At 44.6% G+C, this 23,278-nt stretch overlaps 1 protein-coding gene across 2 annotated transcripts in view; it reads right to left on the bottom strand.

The window, feature by feature from the left end:
* Window positions 1–3,136: 3,136 nt before the first annotated feature.
* The window catches only part of SYNE2 (spectrin repeat containing nuclear envelope protein 2), a 294,996-nt gene continuing 274,854 nt past the window's right edge, over window positions 3,137–23,278 (bottom strand). For both annotated transcript variants that reach the window (XM_078383714.1, XM_078383713.1), the window contains exons 104-114: window positions 22,883–23,156; window positions 17,909–17,977; window positions 15,942–16,081; window positions 13,818–13,938; window positions 12,155–12,366; window positions 9,097–9,297; window positions 8,382–8,510; window positions 7,020–7,211; window positions 6,795–6,884; window positions 6,278–6,324; window positions 3,137–5,535 (exon numbers count right to left, since the gene is read on the bottom strand). In XM_078383714.1, the coding sequence (XP_078239840.1) occupies window positions 5,310–5,535; window positions 6,278–6,324; window positions 6,795–6,884; window positions 7,020–7,211; window positions 8,382–8,510; window positions 9,097–9,297; window positions 12,155–12,366; window positions 13,818–13,938; window positions 15,942–16,081; window positions 17,909–17,977; window positions 22,883–23,156 (1,701 nt within the window). In that variant the 3' untranslated portion in view covers window positions 3,137–5,309. The remainder of the gene's footprint in view (window positions 5,536–6,277; window positions 6,325–6,794; window positions 6,885–7,019; window positions 7,212–8,381; window positions 8,511–9,096; window positions 9,298–12,154; window positions 12,367–13,817; window positions 13,939–15,941; window positions 16,082–17,908; window positions 17,978–22,882; window positions 23,157–23,278) is intronic.

The following is a 23,278-nucleotide window of genomic DNA, read 5'->3' on the forward strand; positions in this document are numbered from 1 at the left end:
AATTTTAGCATCTTAAGGTCCTCAGGGCAGGATCTCTCCTATGGTATCCTGCAAAGTGTAGGGATGACATGACGGGTCTTCTCTCTCTTTCTGTGGATTCTATTTCAGTTGCAAAATGGATACAGTGGTAATTAAGGGACCTTACTGAACTTACTGACTTTGGTATTGAACTTAACCTTTGTGTTTATATTAAGAGAAGTAAACCAGTTTAATGGCATCACATGTCTTTCCTCCCAATGCATTTCACAATCAAAGGCGACAGTGTTAGGAGGAGCATCTTGTACAGCTTGCTAGTATTTGCAGTGGAAACGAAGCTGGAAGAATGTCAGTTATTTGTGTGGCCAAGTTGAAATTTGCACTTAGTTTGCTTCCACAGTCTGCTGAAACCAAAAGGACAAAAAATAATTGCACTGGGATGCTGAAGAGATTTGGTTCCTACTTCAGTGATGAAATCTAGAAACTTTATGAAGTGCACAGACATGCAACTGTGAAACAAAACTCAGCCGTTTTGTATTAAATTTCTTTCAACAAGCGATGGACAAGTATGGGACTCAAAAGCAAGATGAGTTATGGGGTTAACAAAACAATGTCACTTCAAGACAAGCAATGGTGCTGGTGCCATCACAGCAATGAGCTGGCATCTGTTTCCCATGGAACATCCCAACAGGAATGATCCTGTTTCCAGGGAGAACAGCCATCCCCAACCAGTTTGTTTCTGTTGGGTGTAGCGTTCCGGGAAGGCTCCTGGGGTGACAGCTTGGCCAAACTTTAGCTCTTCTTCTTTGAGGGGAAGGGGATATAAGTCTCTCTGTTTAGGAAAACAATCAATCTGATTCTGCTGTTGATCATCTTAAGCACGACCCTAAGCATACCGTCCTGCCTTGTAGAGTGGACGAGGAATAACATAAGCCTTAGTTATTTATTTATACATCATGCATGGATTACTGTGGTATGATATACCAGATGGGCAGGATATAAATAAAATAAATAATAATAATAATTGTGAGGCTATTTATTTATTTGTTTGTTTATTTATTTAACTTATATGCCGCCCACTCTACCCAAAGGTCTCTGGGTGGCTTACAGCAATTAAAATTCAATTAAGATGCAATAAAAGATAAAATGATTAAAATACAATTAAAATTGCCACCAGGACCCACAGTTGATGTTATTTCAATTAAAAGCCTTCTGGAACAGGAAGGTTTTGACCTGGCACCGAAATGTCATCAACGTCGGCGCCAGACGAATTTCAGTTGGGAGAGCATTCCATAGTTTGGGGGCAGCTGCCAAAAAGGCCCTTTGTCTACAAGCCGTCCCTCTTACCTCCTTGAAGGACGGCTCTTTCAAAAGGGCCCCCTGGCTAGATCTGAAGGAGGCGGTCCGTCAGGTATCCAGGGCCCAAGCCGTTTAGTGCTTTATATGTCAAAACAAGGGCCCCCTTTGAAGATGGATCGGAAACTTCAGCTGGTTCAAAATTTAGCAACCAGCCAGTTGTCCGGAGCCTGTAATACCCCTGTTACAATAACTGCACTGACTACCAGTCCATTTCCAGGCCTAGTTCAAGATGCTGGCCATTGCCTATAAAGCCCTGTACAGCTTGTGTCCAGACTTATCTGAAGGACCATATCTCCTCATACGAGCCTTCCTGGCTCTTACAATCTCCCCTTGGGCCCCATGGCCAGCACAAGACTGGTTGACGGGGGTCCAAAAGAGGGCCTTCTCTGTAGCTGAGACCTGGGCAAAGGGCAGCCCGAGGGCCACATACGGCCCACAAGCTACTCCTGTCCGGCCTGCCGGTCGTTGTTCCAGTCCGGTGTTGAATCACTTCTTCAAGCCCAAGACAGATTCGATTTCTCTCACTGAACAAGTTGAACATCAACACCATTTATAACTTTTTGTCTAAAGTTGCTTATCTTTAACATACCGCAAAAAAACCTCTTTAGTATTTGTGAAGATTAACAAGTTTAAAATAAAAACAATCATAGCATCACTGTTTCATTTTATTTTTAAGTAAAGTTGGTTCAGCCCCCGAACACAGTTCAGATTTTTCATGTGGCCCCGTATACAAATTAATGGCCCACCCCGGCTGCTCCTCAGTTGTAGAATGCTCTCCCTCAGGAGGTCAGGCTGGCTCCCTCCCTTTCATCTTTCCACTGTCAGCTGAAGACCCACCTTTTCAGGCAGGCTTTTAATGGAGTCCCTGGATGCCCTTTTTAAGCTACGATAGCTTTTAACGTACTGTATTCTTGAAGGCTTTCACAGCCAGGATCCGATGGTTGTTGTAGGTTTTTAGGGCAGTCTCTGTGGCCGGCGTCTTCAGAGGACAGGTGACAGAACTCTGTCTGTGCTCTGGTGCTACTCCTGTCCTCTGAAGAGGCCAGCCACAGAGACTGGCGAAACGTTAGGAAGAAAAACCTTTGGAACATGGCCAAACAGCCCGAAAAAACCTATAACAACCATAGCTTTCAACGTTTACCTGTTTTTAATTATTCCGTCGCATTTTAATCACTTCCATAATTTGTTTTTAATGTAGAACTTACTATATTTTAGACTCTTTTAACACTGTGAGCCACTTTGGGTCCTCTTATCGGAAGAAAACTGGCCTATAAATAAGGCAAATAAAATCAATAAATGATACACCCTACTCATGTGTATGTATGGTTGTTTTCATGGGTATAATCCTTTCTGGTCTGGGGCACTTGTCCTTACTCTTTCCGTGGTGGCAAGCATGGACTTTGAGAGAGTCCCTTTTATAACGATGGGAAGTACAGATGAGAAGAGTACCATGTCTCCAAGTTTTCCGCTGGATGGTACATTTGCCCTCAAGACCAATGCAAAATGGTAGCTATACAGCTGTCGTGTGTTATGTTTTCAGATGATGATAATTGTTGCAACGTCTTGTCAGCATCTGAGGTACAGCCAGTGCCGACAATGAGAACACCACTTGTATTTTGCTGTGGCGGTGCCACAGGTATCCTTGAAAAACTAGAAACCCCCAGATCCCTTGTATACTTTAAAGCTATTTACAACTTTTTTCATTATATCATTTTGGGTGTCCAGGTGGACAAAGGCATGATAAGTACATGCTACAAATAACAAAAATTAATACTTAAATAAAGTATCAAACCACATGGAGTCAGAATTATTGCAGAATTTTAATCAGAAAAAAAAATGACTCAATGGAAAACAGAACCAATCTCCTGTGGATTCAAGGAAGAGTCAATAGACTGTTCTGACAATCACCTGAGGCTGCAGTTACTTTATATGTAATGATTCATACAAAGTTAAGAGCGCCAGCCCTTACTCCTAAAGGTAGGAAGACCGTGTTGAATCTGAGAAATGAACCATGTAACCCAGCATCTGTTTTCAAAAACAGCCTGCTCACAAGCAGTGAGCAAGGGATACAGCCATACTTTACTGTTTCCACTTTTCCCTGGAAACTGGGATCAAATGATATACAGTGGTGCCTCGCTTTACGAGCGCTCCGTTTGACAAAATCGCTTGACGTTGAAGATTTTGTGATCGCAAAAGGATGTTCCCTATGGAGAATTTCACTTTGCGATGATTGGTTCCCTGCTTCGATAACTGATCATCGCAAAGTGATGATTTTCGCACAGCTGATCGGCGGTTTCAAAATGGCCACCGGGTAAAAATCATGGCCGCCTGCTCTTTTCTGGAACGGATTCCTTGCTGTACAGGCAGCGAAAATGGCCGTGCTATGGAGGATCTTCGCTGGACGGTGAGTTTGAAACCCATAGGAACGCATTAATTGAGTTTTAATGCGTTTCTATGGGTTTTTTAATATGGCATTACGTTTTCGTTCGACAGTGATTTTGCTGGAACGAATTAATGTTGTCATGCGAGGCACCACTGTATTGCATTTGAACATGGAGGTTTCCCTGCAGTTAATGTGAAACACGTGACTGGAAGGTTCACCATCGAAACCAATGGATCTATCTTGAGGGCATTCTTCCTCTTTTGTCATCTATTCTCCTTTATCCTGTTGAGGAGCTACCATGTATTTACATTTTCAGTGGAGGCACACTGCACACTCCATGGGAAGAAGCAGCCAAGGAACTACGCTATGCTTTCTTGCATACATTTCAGTGCCGCCACACTGGCATTGAAAGTGATTGTTGTTTTGATTTATTATTATTATTTTTTTAAAAAATCACAAAATTTTCTTTCTTTTGACTTACTGTACATGATTCAAAGATGATGAATTATAGACAGCTCTGATTTTAAAAGCCACAAGTTTTACATAGTTCATTTGTACACATGTGAGATAATCAACACTAATTCTTTTCGACGGTTGTTTTTAGAAAATTATGAACAATAAAAGCCACCCCCCCATGCAGCAGCATCTTCATTTCTTTTTATCTTAAAAATAATAATAATAATACAAAAGAAGATTATCGGACCAGGCAGCAGTTCTAAGTACTAAAATCTTTGTAAATAGAAACATGTGCACGTACGTTTAAGTGGAGAAACAGCTTTGTTAAAATGACAGGGCGTAAGAAATATTTATTTAAAAAAATTTAAACCTTCCCCCCACACACACACCTCAGTAGCAAAATATGGAAATAGATTTGGTGATCTCTATGCATGCAAAGCACCATTTGAAAATGTGCTCTCTAGCATATCATAAGCGAGAGGACATGGCCCCCTGCAAAGCCCGCTGATAGTCTCCTGTACCGTTCTACCTCTCATGAATTGCAACGGTACCAATGCAGGACAGCTTTTTGGATGATTGTGTCCAACGACATCAATCACAAACTAGAGAAATGTCTTCTTATGCATTCTATGTTCATTGGACTATCAAAGACCACGGCTTGATCCATCGCATGTTGTACAAAACTATAAAAGACCTTGTTTGCAGCTCCAAAATATATAGAAAGAGGGTCTTCTGTACAAAATGGTAAGTCATGAACACACTTTCCCATCCGAAGTCCTAAAATGGCCCAAACCCCTCCTCCTAGTTGGGCACCTGAATATGGTGAGGGAGTTTGAGTATGTCAGAGAAGTTGAGAGCAACGCCCTCGGGGGTCTCGACTCCATCACAAGCCTGGACAATAACGTATAGGTCGATAAGCGGGAGGTCACTTCTTCAGCCATTGTCAATTGTGAGCGAGACCTCGATGTATGGTTAGTATTACTCATGAGGGACAGGTTAATGCCCACTGGACGTCACTTGAAACTGGAGAGGAACTTTAGCTCTGCGAAGTCCCCAGAACGGCGCTAGCAGAGCGGTGAGAGAACCCACAGGAAGAAGTTTGTTTGAGTCGAGGGCAAAACATGGAACGTTTGTTTTAAGTTGGTGGAGGTCCATTGGTATACCGTAGCATGGGATAGAAAGATCGGGCAAAGTTGTTGGTTTGAGCACAGCTGTAGTCGTCCTCGGAACACGGGACCAAGGAGGCCAAAAACAGCAGGAGAAGAAACAGCAGCTGGAGAGGTAACGCCACTCGCAGGACACGGTAGAAGAAGGAAGGGGCGCTGGGAGAGGCTGCACGGACTTCGTCCCTCTTCTCCGCTCTGCAAAGAGGACAATTTAAGTACGCAACTTCCTGAACCTCAGTATGGAGTCCACCTAGCCCTGTATGGTTGGTTCTGACAAGAGTGATTGCTCTTCTAGACCTCTGGGTTAAGGCTGGCCCTACCATTAGGCAGAATGCAGTGGATGCGCCAGACATCAAAAACTGGAAGCGGGGCAAAGCGGGCCACCCCTCCTGAGCCTCTAGCCATTTCCCCCTCCTTTGTTTTATCTGTATCATTACATTGTTTTAAATGGTTTTAAAGGACTTGAATTATTTTAGATTATTTAAATTCTTTTGTACCACGACTTTGTTGACCGTACCCTCTCCTGAGATCTGTCCATACAGAATGGGTTAGACAGACTTTGTCAAATAAGTACCATATTTTTCCGTATATAAGATACCCCCATGTATAAGACCCCCCTTTTTCTAATCCAAAATTAAGAAATCTAAGTGGGGCTTAGGAAGTGTAGGGGGAAGGGGATCAAAGCGCTGCAGGATTGCTTTGATCCCTGCTTTCCCCTCCACTTGTTTTTGTTCCCTCCTCAGCTTACTTCCATGTATAAGACGAACCTCAATTTTTAGTCTAAAGATTTTAGACAAAAGTATTGTCTTATACACCGGAAAATACGGTAATTACTTCACACACAATATCCTCTCTAGTTTGGCTCTGAGACTGCCAAATCTTTGGTGTTTTTTTTTAAAAAAAATTAGTTACAGGAAAGAAATTCATAAAGTACTACCTAATCCTGCTGCCGTTCTCACTCTCCAAGGCCTCCCTTCCATCGACCTGTAGATGTTTAAAATATAAATATTGTTAAGGGACAAAACCACAAAGATGCAGATTCCAAGGTTACATATTTCTGTGCGAAAAACATTTCTAGGCAGGAGAAATGGAAGAAGAACTGTAATGGCAACATAAATGGAAGAGCTCTAATTACTTTCACAAATACTCGATCAACCTAAGCAGTGAGTCTGCTCATATTAGAGGTGTGCAGATACATGGTTTTGGACCCCCCATAGAGTTTTCTGGGAGTTTTAGTCCAAAACCACACCTCGTTATATTTGTACTATAAAAGTGTGCTTTCATACAAGTGTGTGTTAGTGTGACTATCTGGACAATCCTGATAAAAACCATTAGGATTGCCAACTCCTGTTGATGTGCAGAGAACACTGAAGACTAGCATCCTCCGATAAGAAAGACTGGCTAGATTAAGAGGAAAAGGGCCATGTTAAAAAAAAAATTACGAAGCAGCTTGCCTTGTGTTTGTATAAGGAAGGTTTCTCGGGCAGCTGGTGATAGTTTCCAGAGTCTCTTTCATCCCCTTGTGGCTGAAACACACTTATATCCTACAGCAAAAACAAAAAGAAAACTTTTATATTGTGCAGAAAATCACACTCTTTTTCTCCCTGATTCGCCCGCATTTTCACGAGAATACAAACTTTCTACGGCTGGAAAATTCATAGTACCCAGCCCAGCCTCACCTGGCTTCTCCGTGAAACTTTTAAATCACGCGAAACTCCTTCGAGAAGCTGCTTTAGTTTCTTCCCGATGACGTGAACTTTCTCTTTGGCTTCAACATATTCTCCTCCGTCGGACTTGGCAAGCAAGTAAGTGGATATTTCCTGTAGAGTGTTTACTTGAAGCTGGCGTTCCAGGAGCTCTTTTTCTAGTTGCTAAGACAAGGGAAAAGGAGGAAACGTCACCATCAGATAGAAAAACCTGCCTTGCAGAAAATCGTGTCCATCTGTTCCAGGAGCGCTGCCTAGGGGATGAGTCTATGAAGCCGTCCTTGGGTAGCTTTCAGAACCTTTAACTCAGGGACGAGGAGACTCTGGCTCATGCATCAGATGTTTGCTGCCTGGGACAGACCTTTCCTCTCCCTGCTACAGATGCAGGAATTAGGTTTTATAAAAACCCTTCACCGGTGCCTGAGGGGACTTTGGGGGAAAGGGACATTGCAATGAATCAATCCATGATGCAGCCAATGGGGACCATTTAAATCAGACTGCCGGGTAGCTCAATGGTTTAGGTTGGTTGGGAATTCAATTCCCCACTATGCCTTCCTTTAAAAAAAATTAACTACTAGGAAAAGGGTAGGGAGTACAAAATGTAAAAGGAAGGTGGGGGAAAGGGAAAAAAATTTGAGGGTGGGAGAACACAGAATATACAGTCATTTGAACTACAGTGGTGCCCTGCATGACAACGATAATCCATCCCAGGAAAATAGCTGTTTAGTGAAACCGTCGTCATACAAAAACCCTTTCCCCATTGGAATGCACTGAAACCCGGTTTAATGCATTCCAATGGGGAAAATACCTCGTCGTCCAGCGAAGATCACCCATGGGGAAGCCATTTTGCGAGCGCAGATCAGCTGTAAAAATGGCTGCCCTGCGAGGCATGGGTCCAGAAAAGACAGGGCAGCCATTTTGCAGAGCCGAAAAAATCGTCGTCTTGCGAACAAACGGTTCGCGAAGCACGGACCTAATCATCGTTAAGTGAAAATTGCCCATTGGAATGACTGTTTTGCGAATCGCTATAGCGATTGCAAAAAGTCATCGTCGTGCGATTTTGTCATTTAGCGGGGTCGTCATTTAGCAAGGTACCACTGTATTCATATTTCAGTATCAAATCAACTTCCTGCTTTTTTTAAAAAAACTATTTGATTACCCTGCAGTTATCAACCTACAATTATATTTTAGTTTAAACCTAAGTTACTCCACAATGCCTTCCTGACAGAGGCTGGACTCAATGATCCACAGACACCCTTCCGGCTCTGCAGTTCTAAGTTTATTAATTGGTGGGGCAACCCCTCTTTTCTGGATGCTGCAAATACCTTCACTTACCATCAATTCTTTCCAACTCTCTTGTATCGTGTGGGGATCAGCGTTCAGACCTTTCACCTGGGCGTGATGCCTCCGAGTCTCTGTGCAAGCCAGCCACAAGAGCAGTTTCTGGTTCAGCTCATGAAAATCCTGCAGGAGCATAAGTTTGTTATTAAGACAGCTGGAAAAATATAGTCATGTCAGAGCACATTCACTAGCCATGCCATGCCACCTGGTATTACAGGAGCCAGACTTTGCTGGAAGGTTCAGCTGACGCTTTTATTGCACTTCTGCTATTCTCCACATATAGTATTCTCAAGAGTTCTACATTCAGCAAGTCAGATCCGTTTGATCAGCCTCTTATCAGCAAACATCAAGTGGTGGGCTGTGGCCAACAGAAATGATTTTCGCCCAGGCCCTTCATTCTCTGAATTTGCAATGTAGTATCTGTGCCACTTTATGACAGAGTTCAGATAAAATGAGACAGGGAAAAAGGATACATCGGTCACCACAGTCAGAATCACAGGCAGCATCAAGGTGGAGGCACAGATCCACCGCCTTCCATTACACAGGGGAAGATTAAACATGTAAGGAGAGACCTCTCGTCTCATAAGAATTCTGTGCAATCCCAAAGAGTTAAAAACAGAACTTATAAAGAGGTTTGCTAGTTTGCCACCCACGTTGGTTTCTCCGTAATGGGGAAGCCAAAGCAGGACCAAGGGATTCATTTCCTGACCTGGCAGTCCATCAGGGCTTCTTGTAAACTCTTTTTCCAGTTTCCTATTAAAAGGTTCGCCTTCTCCCAGCGCAAATTGACTCGCCGGAGTCTGTTCTGAAGTTCTTTGGATCCAGTGCTGTCAGCTTGCTTGAAGTCCTTGCTGGTCAGGTTAATGGAAAGTACAAGGGCTTTGTAGTTATCGAAAGCTTTAAGCATATCCTGGGGGGGGGGGAGAGAAACAGATTCAGGTTCTGTGAATCCATCGATTGAGCCATCAAATCAAATCAACCAATCCATGAGCAGCAAGATGCAGTCGGGAGAATCCATACTTACTTTCCTCCAGGAGAATGCTGACAAAAAGTCTCAAGAGGATATTGCGATGCATTATTTATGGCCTGATTCAGGAATAGTAAAGACTAGAGGGTGTGCAGATTTGTGAACAACAATCTGTACACCTCTAGTAAAGTACCGTATTTTTCCATTTATAAGATCCCCCCCCCACTTTTCTAACCCAAAATCTAAGTGGGGCTTAGCAAGTGGAGGGGAAAGCAGGGATCAAAGCCCTGCAGGATCACTTTGATCCCTGCTTTCCCCTCCAATTATTTTTGTTCTCTCCTCAGATTACTTCTGTGTATAAGATGACCCTCAATTTTTATTCTAAAGATTTTAGACAAAAGTATAGTCTTATACATGGAAAAATACGGTATTTTGCAGACACTTTCCTTGCAAGCACTCTTTATGCATGTCAGACCACCCATTTCTCTCAGCAAGCAGGGCTGTTTTCAGAATAGGATTACTGAGCCATGAAAATATTCAACCATCCCACCTTTGACATTGCTTTGCTACGTCAAGGTGTTCACGTGAGGATGCCTGCAGAATTGGCAGGGAATCATCTTGCTGCGAGCACAGCTAGAAAATGGAGTACAAAACGTCAGAGCTGCCAGTGGTCTCTCAAAGGCCAGGTACTCCAACCACAGCTGATGCAGGGAACCCGCTACTTAAAACATCTTTGGTTAGGTGGCCAATTATCTTTCATCCGAAAACCTCTAATGAAGAAAAGCTCCCCACTGTCCAGGGCAGTTCTTCCTTAGCCTTAAAACAGGATTGAACAACGGGGCCAGTTTTCGGGGACCACTCCAAAAAGGCAAACCCCCCTTGCCCCCACCAAAGAACAAAAGCAGAAGTGACCACAGTACCATTCCTGGTTTTCCAGAAAAGAAAAAGGGTACAGCAGATGGACTGAGGGGTCCAAGGAGCCCCTGCAACCTACGTAAAGGGTGAATTTTACCCCACGGAGACTCCCAGGAGCAATAAGACACTATTTTTGCTGGGGGGTGATTTTGGAGCTGGGTGGGAGAGTGCCAAAGCCTACATATCTCACCCCTAGCCTAAAATTTCCTGCTCGTTCAGATCCTACACTTAAAGGAAAAGGGAAGAAATTCGCTTTCTTCTTTACAGGACGGCCCTTCAAATCTCTGGAGTGAGCCACTTTTTCCCGTGTTAATAGTCTTTGTTACTGTACATCAAACTCTTCATCATGTCCTTCGCACAAGGAACGCTCGGAGGTTGCTACCATTAGAGGTGTCAGCAGCTACTAACTTGGAGGGACCGAAGAAACGAAAGGATTAAATGTAAAGACTGCAGCATTATTACTGCTTATTAGAGAAATGGAGCCTCCAGTTACAGGAACAGGATACATTTCAACAGCAAATGGCAAGGGCAGAGAAGAACTGGCCTGGATGGAGAGCTTCCAAGAGACATCCAGGAAAGGGGATGAAGGCATGGATGGAGCTTGGTTTGCTCCACCAATGCACTGCTTATCTCTGCGGACAACGCTGCCCCAAATGCCACTCTCTGGAGGTTCGTGTCTGTGTTCCCACCTTCCCAATCTGTAGCTGCTAAACAATGCTATCACAAACCCACAGAAGTACCACTGCAGAAAAAAACCAACCCTTGTGGAAGGAAAGGAAGTGCTGTCTTTGGAAGACTTCTAAGGCTCTCCTGTGCAAACAGCCGCTCTGACACCCCGCTGCGCCGCTGGGGGTTGGTGGGGGGCGGCTACTGAATTTTAGTGGCAAGACCCATTGCGGCCTTTTTCCACCTTTGGCGGATTGCCCGGCTGCGACCTTACCTAGACACGGGGGCGCTCACTACCTTAGTACATGCGCTCGTAATTTCTAGATTAGACTACTGTAACGTGCTCTACGTGGGGCTGCCTTTGAGGCTGATGTGGAAACTTCAGGTGGTGCAGAAAGCAGCGGCCAGACTCCTTACTGGAGTGAGAAAATACCAACATATCTCTCCTACTCTGGCCATGCTGCACTGGCTGTCCATCCGTTTCCGCATTGACTTCAAAGTGTTAATGCTTACATATAAAGCCCTAAACGATTTAGGACCTTGATACTTGGTGGAACGCTTACTCCCAACTAGTTCTACCCATGTCACCCGCGCGAGCCAGGAGGTGAGGCTGAGGAGCCTGACGCCGAGGGAGGCCCAGAAGGAAAGAACAAGAAACCGGGCCTTCTCGGCGGTGGCTCCTCACCTCTGGAATAACCTACCTCCGGAGATTCGCGCTGCACCCTCGCTGGGTACTTTTAAGAACCAACTTGAAACGTGGATGTATAGGCAGGCCTTCCCTTCCAGTTAATTCCTGTCCTCTTTCCTTTTTTATTCTTTTTCTCTTTATTTGGTTTATTTTGTATTTTCCCCATCTTGCAGAATCATTTAATTAATTAATTGTTATAAAGTTTTCTTGAACTTGTCATCTTTTATGTTGTAAGCCACCTAGAGTGGTTGAAATGACTAGATAGGCGGGGTATAAATACAATAAATAAAAATAAATAAATAAATTCCTGCCTCCTAGAGGTTGCTCACTCCCAGACAACAGGGATCTATATATTCATGTACTGTAGTGGTTCCCAACCTTGTGGGTCACCCAGGTGGCTCTTGGACTGCAATTCCCAGAAACCTTCACCACCAACTGTGCTGGACCAGGGTTTCTGGGAACTGCAGTCCACAAACACCTGGGTGACCCAAGGTTGGGAACCGTTGATGTATTTATTGCAGATCAACTCACTTTCAGTTTCTTGACTCTTTGCTCAATGGCCGGGATGCTGGTGGGCGGTTCCTCCTCCTGCAACTCTTCCAGCTCCTCTTCCACGGTATCCAACCAGGCATTGACGTTGGCGAGGTCAGAGTTCAGCTGCTGCCACTGTTGCAAATTCTGCTTCATTCTCAGCTTGTTGCTTAAGTCTTGGGCTTGAATGAGCTCCCACCGCTCCACGGCTCCTGCACGTTCATTGCATAATTATTCAGAGTGGTCAATCAGACCAGATGGGTGGGATACAAATCAAATAAATAAATAAATAAATAAATTCATGCTAAAAATAATCATTCTCAACCCCCCCACCTTTTTTTTTCGCCGTCATTAATACAATAGGAAGGAAATAAAGGCAATATCAGGACTGCAGAAGTCGCATAATGAACCCTACAAAGTGGTGTGTGAAGAACTGTTTCGGGTCTGTGCCCCCCTTCAAATAGGTTTCCACACCCCTCCCCAAAGGGGGAACAATACAGTTCTGAAAAAAGAATGGGGAACATGAGACCAAGGGCTATGAATGTGGCACCCCTTGAGGAAGGAGGATTTCTATACTATGGTGGCTACTATACCAACACAGAGGCCAGTGTATGTTTACAAGCAGGGCTTATGTGACTGTATTCTGTTACAATAATACCCCAGCAATCTGTATCTTAATCAGCTGACAATCCAAGGTCGTGAGCCCTGAATACTTTCAAATTATTGCTTTTCAACGCATGTACAGAAGCAGCGGCCCTGGATCCACGACCCTGCAGGGTCACGGAGATCTACAACGACTCCTGAAGATGATGATGGCAATGGGCCTGCCCTGCAAAGCCACCGTCTCCTCCCTGCACGGATGATGCCTTGAAAGTGGCGAAGCTGTGACTAACCTCTGTTTTAAATAAAATCGGTTTCGTCATCTCTGGGTAGCCACAAGTTAAAGAAACCGGGTGCTGCCTTTGTGTGTGCGCGCAACTGCCAGGGCAGTGAGAAAAGAGCCTCTTTGCCACTTTGACGACATCATGGGTTACACCCTTCCTTTCTAAGGCAGTGTCTCTTGATCTAGCTGACTGCTAGAAATGGACACAAGCCACTTTGCCCCAATTCGCCCCACTCAGGTCTATGTACCATCGTCTGGCCCATTTGAATCGCCCGTTCGGCGCTTTTCAAAACAACTAACTTGTGAATAGAAATGGGCACTAACATTTTTTTCCCAGTTCCTCAAGATAGCAACACCAAGTGCTGATCCTCCTCCTTTCCCCCCCCCCGCCTCTTCAGCCAATCCAGCCTCTCTCCAGGCCCAGCTTGATTGCCTTTCCCCACCTCCTCAGCTGATCTCCCAGTCACGAGCAAGAGCACAGCCTTCTCTGCCCCGCCCCTTTTCTCTGATTGGGAGATCAGCCAAGAGGGCGGGACAGAGAAGCCTGAGCTTTTGCCGGGACTGGGAGATCAGTCGAGGAGGGGCCGGAAGCTACCATACCCGGTCTGATGAGTGGCTGGATGAGCCAGATAAGGTGGGGGAGGAGAGCAGCAGCACTTTGACAAACTGGGAAGAACTGGGACCAACTGGTTTGTGCCCATTTCTACTCACTGTGATTCACAGAAACTACACACAGACAGATATTACTTTTTTTTTTTAAAAGACCCGTTGCTAATGTACCTGGTTGTTTCTCCATAGCTGCGACGCCAACAAAATCCTGGCTGTCTTGGGATTCTTTTGTAGGCGAGACGGCAGAGATCTCCTTCACGCTGTCTATACTGTCCGTACTCAGCTGTTTCGCCTGGGATAGGGTGATGCAACCAAAATAAAGACACTTCAGTAAAGTCCAATGATCTAGCATTGGTCAACTATAGCAAAGTCTTTCTATACTGGGGTGATCAGGCAGCTGGTGCTGGGGTTAGGTGTGTGAAACTTGCAGCCTCTCACTCTTGGAGAGGAACTGAGAAGGAAAAATCCCTTTTCTTCTCACCGTAATATTTCTCTACATGAAATCCTGGCAATCACAAGAAATGCTGCAGGATTTATCAGCAATGTGGTGCTCCTTGGTTTTTTTCCCCCCCTGGATTAAATGCCCAACGATTTTTGCACAGAATGGCATCTTTCCTGCACCGTATTCATCCCAGAATCATGGAGTCAGAAGGGACCTATAAGCCAATGGAGCCGAGCCCCCTGCTCAGTGCAGGAATACAAATCAAAGTGTGTCTGCCAGGCAGTTGTCTAAATTTCTCTTAAATGCCTCCCGTGTTCGAGGACTAAACATCTCCTGAGCTTATGGGTTCTACTGTCATAGGGCTCTAACAATTTGGCAGCTTTTCCTGATATTCAACTGAAATCTGGTTTCCTGTACCTTCAGCCCATGATTATGTGTCTTGCACTCTGGCATAGCTGAGAACAGACCCTGCCCCTGCTCTGTATGGCAGTCTTCTGTTTATTTGAAGAGTGCTAAAATATATATCCTCAAGTCTCAAGGCTAAAGATGCCCAGTTCTTTCAGCCTTTCCTCATAAGCCTTGGTTTCCAGCCCCCTGACCATTCTTGTTGCCGTCCTCTGAACATGTTCCAATTTGTTAGCATCCTTCTTGAAGTGGGGTGTCTAGAACTGGACACAATACTCAAGGTGAGGCCTAACCAGTGCTGAACAGAGGGGGACTAGCACCTCGTGGGATTTGGAAACTATATTTCTATTAATGCAGCCTAAATAGCACTGGTCTTTTTTTGCAGTTGCATCATATGGCTCATATTCAGTTTGTAATCTACAACAACTCCAAGATCCTTCTCACATGCAGTATTACTGAGACAAGTATTCCCCATCTTGTAATTGTGCACTTGATGTCTGTTTCCTAGAACCTTGCACTTATTCCTGGTAAACCCCTTTCTGTTGTTTACAGCCCATGGCTTGAGCCTTTTAAGATCCAATTGAATTTTTTCCCCTATCTTCCAGGGTATTAGCTATCCTACCCAATTTTCTATCACCTGCAAATCTGATAAGCATTCCCTGCACCACCACCCCACCATCCAAGCCACTTCTCACCTCCTCCCAGTTTGAGAAGGAGCCATTGATAAGCACTCTCTGAGTATGATTCCGCAACCAATTGTGTATCCACCTGACAGTTGTTCTCTCCAGCCCTTAGTTAGCTTGCTAATCAAAATATCATGGGGCACTTTGCTGAAGTTAAGATATATTATGTCTACAGCCTTCCCACCAGGGAGGTTAACCAATCATAAAATGAGATTGGAAAGTGCATTAAGCTGTGCAGAATTTCACAACATCCTGCTCGTAACAAGAGATAAAGAAAATGGAAAATAAAATTAGAATAAAAATAAAAGGAGAAGGCAGGAGTAACAGATATTTCACCCTGGAGCACTAAGGGATTCTTCACTGTTCCCAAAATTAGAGATTAGTAAACATTGTTTTCCCCCAGCAGTCTCTTTCAACAATGGTTTCTGTTTTGACCTATAAGCTTTTTCTACTCTTATCTCCAACCAGCCAACAGAGTTATTTAAAGCCAAGGAAGGTTTTGCATGGAACTGAGCTTTGATTTGCAGAGCACGGAGTTGTACCCCTGAGTAGATTATGCTTAGATTTGAGCTGTGCTATCTATGGCTGGTAGGAATCTGTCCAAATCAATAAGGCTTGGTTCCTGTGCCTTTAGATCCACCAGCTGCTCACGTGTGTTCCCCAAACCTTTCTAAATCAAAACTGCAGGCCAAAAAAATCCCCCACATCAGCCTAAGAGTGAATCCAGCCTTCTTGTCTTGGAATATACTTGCATCTGGGACTTACGTAGCCTGGTTTGTAGGGAGTGCTGGTTTCCAGGCTGCCGGATAAGACATCTCGAATCATCTCCTCTTGCTTGTACGGAGATTTCCGACAAGTGGAACTCTCTGGAGAGTGCCATGTATGCGTTTCAGACGCAGATTTTCCTGTTGCAGGAGATCACAAAAGAAATCCACAGAAAATTAGGTGCCAGGGTAGTGGTAAGAGAAATGCTGGTTATTTTATTAATAATACATTAAAAGCATTCGTCAGAAAAGGAAAAAAACATGGCATGGGGGAAAAATGAGTTTCGCCATTTTCCTTGCAAAGCATGCTTGTTTGCAAACATATGTCAGTGGTATTTGGGGGGCAATGAAATGACAGTCATGCAGTTATGGGGAGACTTAGTCTTTTCTTTTCCTGAAAATGCCAACAGGCCCTATGCGTCAACACCACCACCAAAAAGAGGGGTGGGAGGGAGACTTAGAAGCTAGTTTAGAAGGAAGGGCTGGGCCTTAAAAGCTAACCAGTATGAGGTGTCCCACCTCAGACAGTAGATCTCAGGACATTTTAATAAAGGGTAGGAAAGAATAATGATTCTGCTCCTTACTCCATGTTTTTTATTCTAAGCCTACAAACACGTCTGTGCACTTCACCTGGTGCAACGAGCAGATCTGTGAGGATCCCAGGCTTTTGTCTGCAGTGAGAAGACAGGATGTAAATTGACAACATCTGACACTTATAAGGAATCTACAGAACTGCTGGCAGCCTTTTAAAAGAGCAAACGGGGCCGTTGGCCCAATTTGGGAATTACTCATCTTAATCCTAAAGGGATGTGGTGGCGCTGTGGGCTAAACCGCAGAAGCCTTTGTGTGCTGCAGGGTCAGAAGACCAGCAGTTGTAAGATCGAATCCACGCGACGGAGTGAGCTCCCGTCGCTTTGTCCCAGCTCCTCGCCAACCTAGCAGTTTGAAAGCATGTAAATGCGAGTAGATAAACAGGTACCATCTCAGTGGGAAGGTAAATAGCGTTCCGAATCTAAGTCGCGCTGGCCACGTGACAACGGAAACTGTCTTTGGACAATCGCTGGCTCTAAGGCTTGGAAACAGGGATGAGCACCGCCCCCTAGAGTCGGACACGACTGGACTAAAATGTCAAGGGGAACCTTTACCTTTACCATCTTAATCCTATGTTTTATACCAGCTGTGCTTTGTGGAGGGTTCTGGAGAACTCCAAATTTGTCTTATTGGTAAGTGTTTAGTGATCCAAGAAAGATATGACCAAACCCAGAACTTGTTTTCTATGGGTGGATCACAGAACAACTTCTTTTATTGATTCACTATAATATTTTACCACTAAACAGGAAGGATTCTGTCTGAATTTTCAGTCTTCCTGTATCAGGAGCTTTTCCCAGCCATCTCAGTTGAGAACCTAACTCCTTAATGAATATGTTAAGGCAGCAAACAAGGCATGTTGCAGATAAGCGAGGGGACTCCTCTCTTTGATTGGGTAGGAAAGTTTTTTTTAATTTTTTTTTAATGGTTCCTATAAATATGTACTGTACCCAGATGTGGCCTCGTGAAGCTCTGGGCTGAACAGCAGAGCATGTCTTAAAAAGCGGTGTCGCCATAGCTGACAAAAATGTTCACTCCAGACCACCTAGTAAGGAATGGGCATCAGAAAATTTTGGACCCTTGATTCTGATGCCTATCCAACCATCTTTGCACTGGATGACACAAAGAGAACCCAAGTACAGCATTCATCTTGATTAATGTACAGACACGTGTGGATGGTGCAGTGTTAAAAAAAAAAGAGTAAACAAAACAAAAAGAGAGAGAGAGAGCCCACCATGACCCCGTCGGCCCATGGTGTCAACACAAGCTAAGGAGTCGGAAGCTTGCATATGGGAGAGGTGTAGGGGGAGCATAGCGTGCGGCGGGGTTTGGGTGGGGCGAGACTGTCACGTTGAGACACATGCAGTAGCAGGTGCCTACCAGAAGCGGCTTTCAAAGTTTTTGTGGTCATTTTAAGATATGCCTCGGGATGGTCAGGGATTTCAAGATCTGAAAGAAGAATTAACGTCACCCCATCGCCTTGCTGGATGCAAAACGAGACGGCCCACACGCTCTCTCTCCCTCACCCGGCCTAAACAGTCCATGCAGGGTTCGGGAAGCCTAATGGTCTTTCCCCCAAAGAAGCTCCTTGCATGACTTTGAGGACCTCACACAGAGCATTTCCCTCTTCTTGGCCCTCTTGCCCAGATAGAATGCTTCAGAAAACAGAGGTTTTTATTGGTTTATTTGTCACATTTACAGCCTGCATGTCCTCCAGAAAGCCCACAGCCAAGGATGTGGCTTTCTTCCTCGCTTTATCCTCACAAGAGCTCTATCAGGGAGGTCAGGATGAGAAGGGGTGGCTGGCCCAAGGTCACCCAGGGAGTGCCCTGGACAATTGAGGGAATTGAACTCAGGTTCCTTGTGTACTCTGGCCGGATAACTCAGTGGTTTCGGGTTTTGGCTGCGGAGCCAGAGGTGGGGCGCTTGATTCCCCACTGGGCCTTCTGGGGGAAGAAGCCATCTGTGTGGCCTTGGGCAAGCTGCACAGTCCCAAGAGAAGGGAATGGTAAACCACTACCTGGAAAATCTCCATACAATAAGTCAGAATGGATTTGACAGAAACATGGATTTCCTCAGTACTACCACTGTGAACCACAACAACCCACTAGCTGTCCTGACAAGGTCTACGGAATTCCACTGCAACTGCTACACTGTACTGCCTCAAAGCTCCCATTCTGCAGGAATTCTTCACCTCTCCTTTATCATTCTCCTTAGCAGAAGATTGTCCTTCTTCAGTAGGAGGGGAGGCTGAGCAAGGACATTCACTGCTACAAGAGATAAGAGGAACCTTCTGTCCTCTTGCCCCACATTTTAGCTGACAAAAAGGTGTTGGGCAGACTTTGGCAGTCTCAACATGCAGACCCCCTTCCATGATGACTGCAGCCAAGCTTTGATGTGAGAAAACGAAACGGCTATCTTCAAGAAGCTTTCCAAAGTCTCAGAAGGAATGTCTGAGCACAGGGGAGAGAGATAGGCATGAACCGCTAATGGAATGTTTCCACAAGGTGCCCACCTCCCCGGGCCAGACGGCACCAATCCATTGCTTCCCATCCTTGCAACAGATTCTGCCGGAACTGCAAAAGCCCATGTGGAAGCTATGGGAAGATAATTCATGTGATGGAACATATGCAAAGCCAGTCACACAACATGGCATGTTTCATTTTCTAGGTACAGATGTTTGCACTCCTACTTGCATTCAAAGAGCTTTGCTGCCTATTAACACGGAACGAGGTGACAAAGACTTCTGGACTGCAATGTGGGGGAAGAGATTTCGTTTTGCTGAATGCCCTCCAGGCATTATAAAGTCCCCTGCATTAAGTAAGCTAGCACATCAGGGAGGGCTGTAATAAAACTGCCGCAATGATGGACTAGTTTTCTACACGCAGAGTTTTGAAGGAACATAGTGGTTATACAAGAGAAAGAATCCACACAACCCGCAAAAAACTGGACTCCACAGACAAAGAACTACTAGGCCTACACATCACTATCAGCCAAAAAAATGAGAAGTCAAGATTGGGACAAGATTGATACCCTCTCTTACAAAAAGATGGAAAAAATAAATGATGAACCACACAGCCAGGCAAAAACAGAAATTCAACAAATGCCAAACAAGCCAACAGAAACCTACACTAGACACCACACGTATCATCATCAACTTATCGGGACGCCAACTCTCCCCAGAAGAAACCTCAGTCTTAAGCAAAGGAAGAAATTTTGCAATCACACCCAGTAAAATTCCTGTGGAAGACATAATTGCTAACGTGGAATCAGCATTATATCATCTTCCAGAAGAAAAAGCAGAGGAAATAAGAGGGGAAGTGACTAGGATTCTACAGAAAGCAAAAAACCCCAAAAGCAACATAACAAGAAAGGAGAGAAATCCCATCAAGTCCCTGAACTCAGACCTGGACATCATCATCCTGCCAGCAGACAAGGCAACGCCACAGTAATCATGGAAACAGAAAAATACAAGGACAAAATCAAAGAACTTCTAGACCCCACCACCTACAGAAAACTGAAAAGGGACCCAACCAACAAAATCACAAAACAAACAAACATGCTGATCAGGAGTTCCTCCCTGCACCCCAACGTCCTTCAACGTATCTGCAAGACAGAAGCTCTCCCACCAAGACTATACAGACTCCGCAAAATCCACAAGGATTCAATCCCACTCAGACCCATTGTAAGTGCCATCAGCTCCCCAACATATGAATTAGCCAAACACCTAGCGACCCTCCTACAGACCCACATTGGACTAACCTCATCCTACATCAAAGATTCAGGACATTTCATAAGCAAGATCAGCACCCTAAAACTCAACCCTGGGGACAGACTGATCAGCTTTGATGTAGTATCCCTGTTCACTAAGGTACCGATAAAGGACACCCTGACACTCATCCAGCAGATATTTCCAGAAGACATCAAGGCCCTCTTCCAACGCTGCCTAACGACCAGCTATTTCCAGTGGGATAATGAATTCTATGAACAGACAGTGGCCATGGGCAGCCCCCTCAGCCCGTTTATAGCAAACTTCTACATGCAGCATTTTGAAAAACAGGCCCTGGCTTCGGCACCCCTCACACCAACAGTCTGGTTCCGATATCTGGATGACACCTTTGCAATTTGGAGTCACGGTGAAGAAAAATTGGAAGAATTTCTCAACCATCTCTACAGCATCCACCCAAATATACAATTCACCGTGGAAAAAGAAATAGAGGGCCAACTCCCGTTTTTAGATGTCATGGTCCTACACAAAACTGACCTCCGACTGGGACACAAGGTCTACAGAAAACCCACCCACACAGACCGGTACGTACACAAAAACTCCAACCACCACCCACAGCAAAAAAGAGGCATAATCAAAACACTGGTAGACCGTGCAAATCGGAACTGTGAGGCTCAGTTTCTCAGCACTGAACTCAACCATCTCAATTGGGCCCTACAGGCAAATGGCTACTCCAAAAATGAAACCACAAGAGCCATCAAACCAAGAAAACAACACCGAACTGAAGAAGAGAAACAGCCACCCACAAATAAAGTATTTCTGCCATACATCAAAGGGGTCACGGACCGCATGGGGAAACTTTTGAAAAAAACACAACCTACAAACAGTATTCAAGCCCACTACAAAAATACAACAAATGTTACGGTCGGCAAAGGACCCCTTCACCACTGCAGGAGTATACCGGATACCTTGCAGTTGTGGCCAGATATATATTGGAACCACAAAACAAAGCATCCACACCAGAATATGAGAGGCACTGCAGACTAAAACAACCAGAAAAATCTGCAGTAGCTGAACATGCCCTGAAACAAACTGGACATGAAATCCTATTTCAAAATACTGAAATACTGGACAACACCAGCAATCATTACGTCAGACTACACAGGGAAGCCATTGAAATCCACAAGCACCAGCACAGTTTCAACAAAAAAGAGAAAAGTGTGAAGTTCAACAAAACTTGGCTCTCAGCTCTCAAAAATACAGCATGCAAAAGGTCAACAAACTCTACCCAGCTAAGAGGACAGGGGATCACTACACACAAAAGACCAGCTAATGACACCCATCAACCACAGGAACAGATAATCTCTTCTCCTTAGCACAACAATACACCCACAACAATACACACTAATCACCCATCTACAGAAAAAGACAAAAGCCTATCTCACAGCCATAAATACTGCACTCCCAAGCCAACTACACCAGAGGACAGAGTGCTGTCCTCTGAAGATGCAGGCCACAGAGACTGGCGAAACATTAGGAAGAACAACCTTCAGAACACGGCCAAAGAGCCCGAAAATCCCACAACAACCATTAGATCCCGGCCGTGAAAGCCTTCACGAAAATATTGAAACCATGATCTGTCTAGCCCAATATCATCTATTCTGAGCACCAGTGGGTCTCTAGTGTTCCAAGCAAAAAGCACCTTTTTGGTTGTTTTTTTTTTAACACACAATGCTAAGTATTGAAGTCAGGACTATCTGTCTACAAAGCATATGCTCTGTCATCAAGCTATCGTTGCTCCTTAGATATGAATCACACACCACCTTTAAAATGAAGTACTCTGACCCCAATAAGGATAGATGCATGTGATAATTTTGGTTTGCCTCAGTGTCTTATTTTCTTCCAATCATGTATTTATCCCATCTTGTTCCCCTTCTGGTTTGTGATTTTCGTACGCCCGAAGCTGCAGCCTCCGTCTGCCAAGCAAGTATAATCCACTATTCGCATCAGTTTTGTAAACTGCATCAAAAATGTGGAAAAGGATGAATCCTGTGGATAACTGGATTTGGTTTTCCACTTCAGTGAATAAGGTATGGTTTATGAGTGAATGAAAGAAACTTTCATTTCTTTCGCCCCTTGGTCCAGAAGTCTCTCACCTCATTCTGTGTAATACATACCCTGTTTCCCCGAATGTAAGACCTAACCTGAAAATAATCCCTAGTATGATTTTTCAGGATAATCGTAATATAAGCCCTAGCCCCAAAATGATCCCCAGTTAAGAGAAACCCCATCCTCCACCATTGTGCAGCAACCAGAAGATGGCATGACTGTATTTGAATAAATGTAGATTGTTGTACATGAAAAAAATAAAACATCCCCTGAAAATAAGCTCTCCTGTGTTTTTTGGAACAAAAATGAATATAAGACCCTGTCTTATTTTCGGGGAAACATGGTATACGAGCAACACTGAACTGGAGAAATGGAAAAGGTCTTCTGCTGACATGCCTTTGCATGGCTGTGTTGCTATAATTGAGTCTTTGATGCTTGCCAACTGGATTTGTTCAAGTCACCATTTCTAGCCAAGGTGAAAAAATGGCTCGGATGTCAAAAGGGGGGGGAGGACTCACCTGAGAGAGCACTGAAGTACGGTTCTTCCTCCTCATCCTCTGGAGAAGAGGAGCCCCCCACATCCCCAGTGTGATCCCACTCCAGAGGAATGGAGTCCACGCTGACAGGTGTCTCACAGCCTGACCTCTCTTGACCCACAGCTGGAGGCATGAGGTGGCAGAGAGACTGCTGGGAGGGAGGCATCTCGTGCATGGCTTTCTTGTGCCAGGGCATTGTCCTCCCCTCTTCCATCTCAGCCTCGTTTTCAGATGTCTCTCTTTCATCTTCTAGTCCCTAAAAGAGAAAATAAGGATGTTATTCTCTAGGGCAGCTTAACAACATCAACAAGGTGACCTAACAATAATCTGATAAAATACCAGATTATACCCATTGTCACTTGGAAGAGGATGCTTCTT

The sequence above is a fragment of the Pogona vitticeps genome, chromosome 1 (genome assembly GCF_051106095.1).
Source record: "Pogona vitticeps strain Pit_001003342236 chromosome 1, PviZW2.1, whole genome shotgun sequence".
Taxonomy (NCBI): Eukaryota; Metazoa; Chordata; class Lepidosauria; order Squamata; family Agamidae; genus Pogona; species Pogona vitticeps.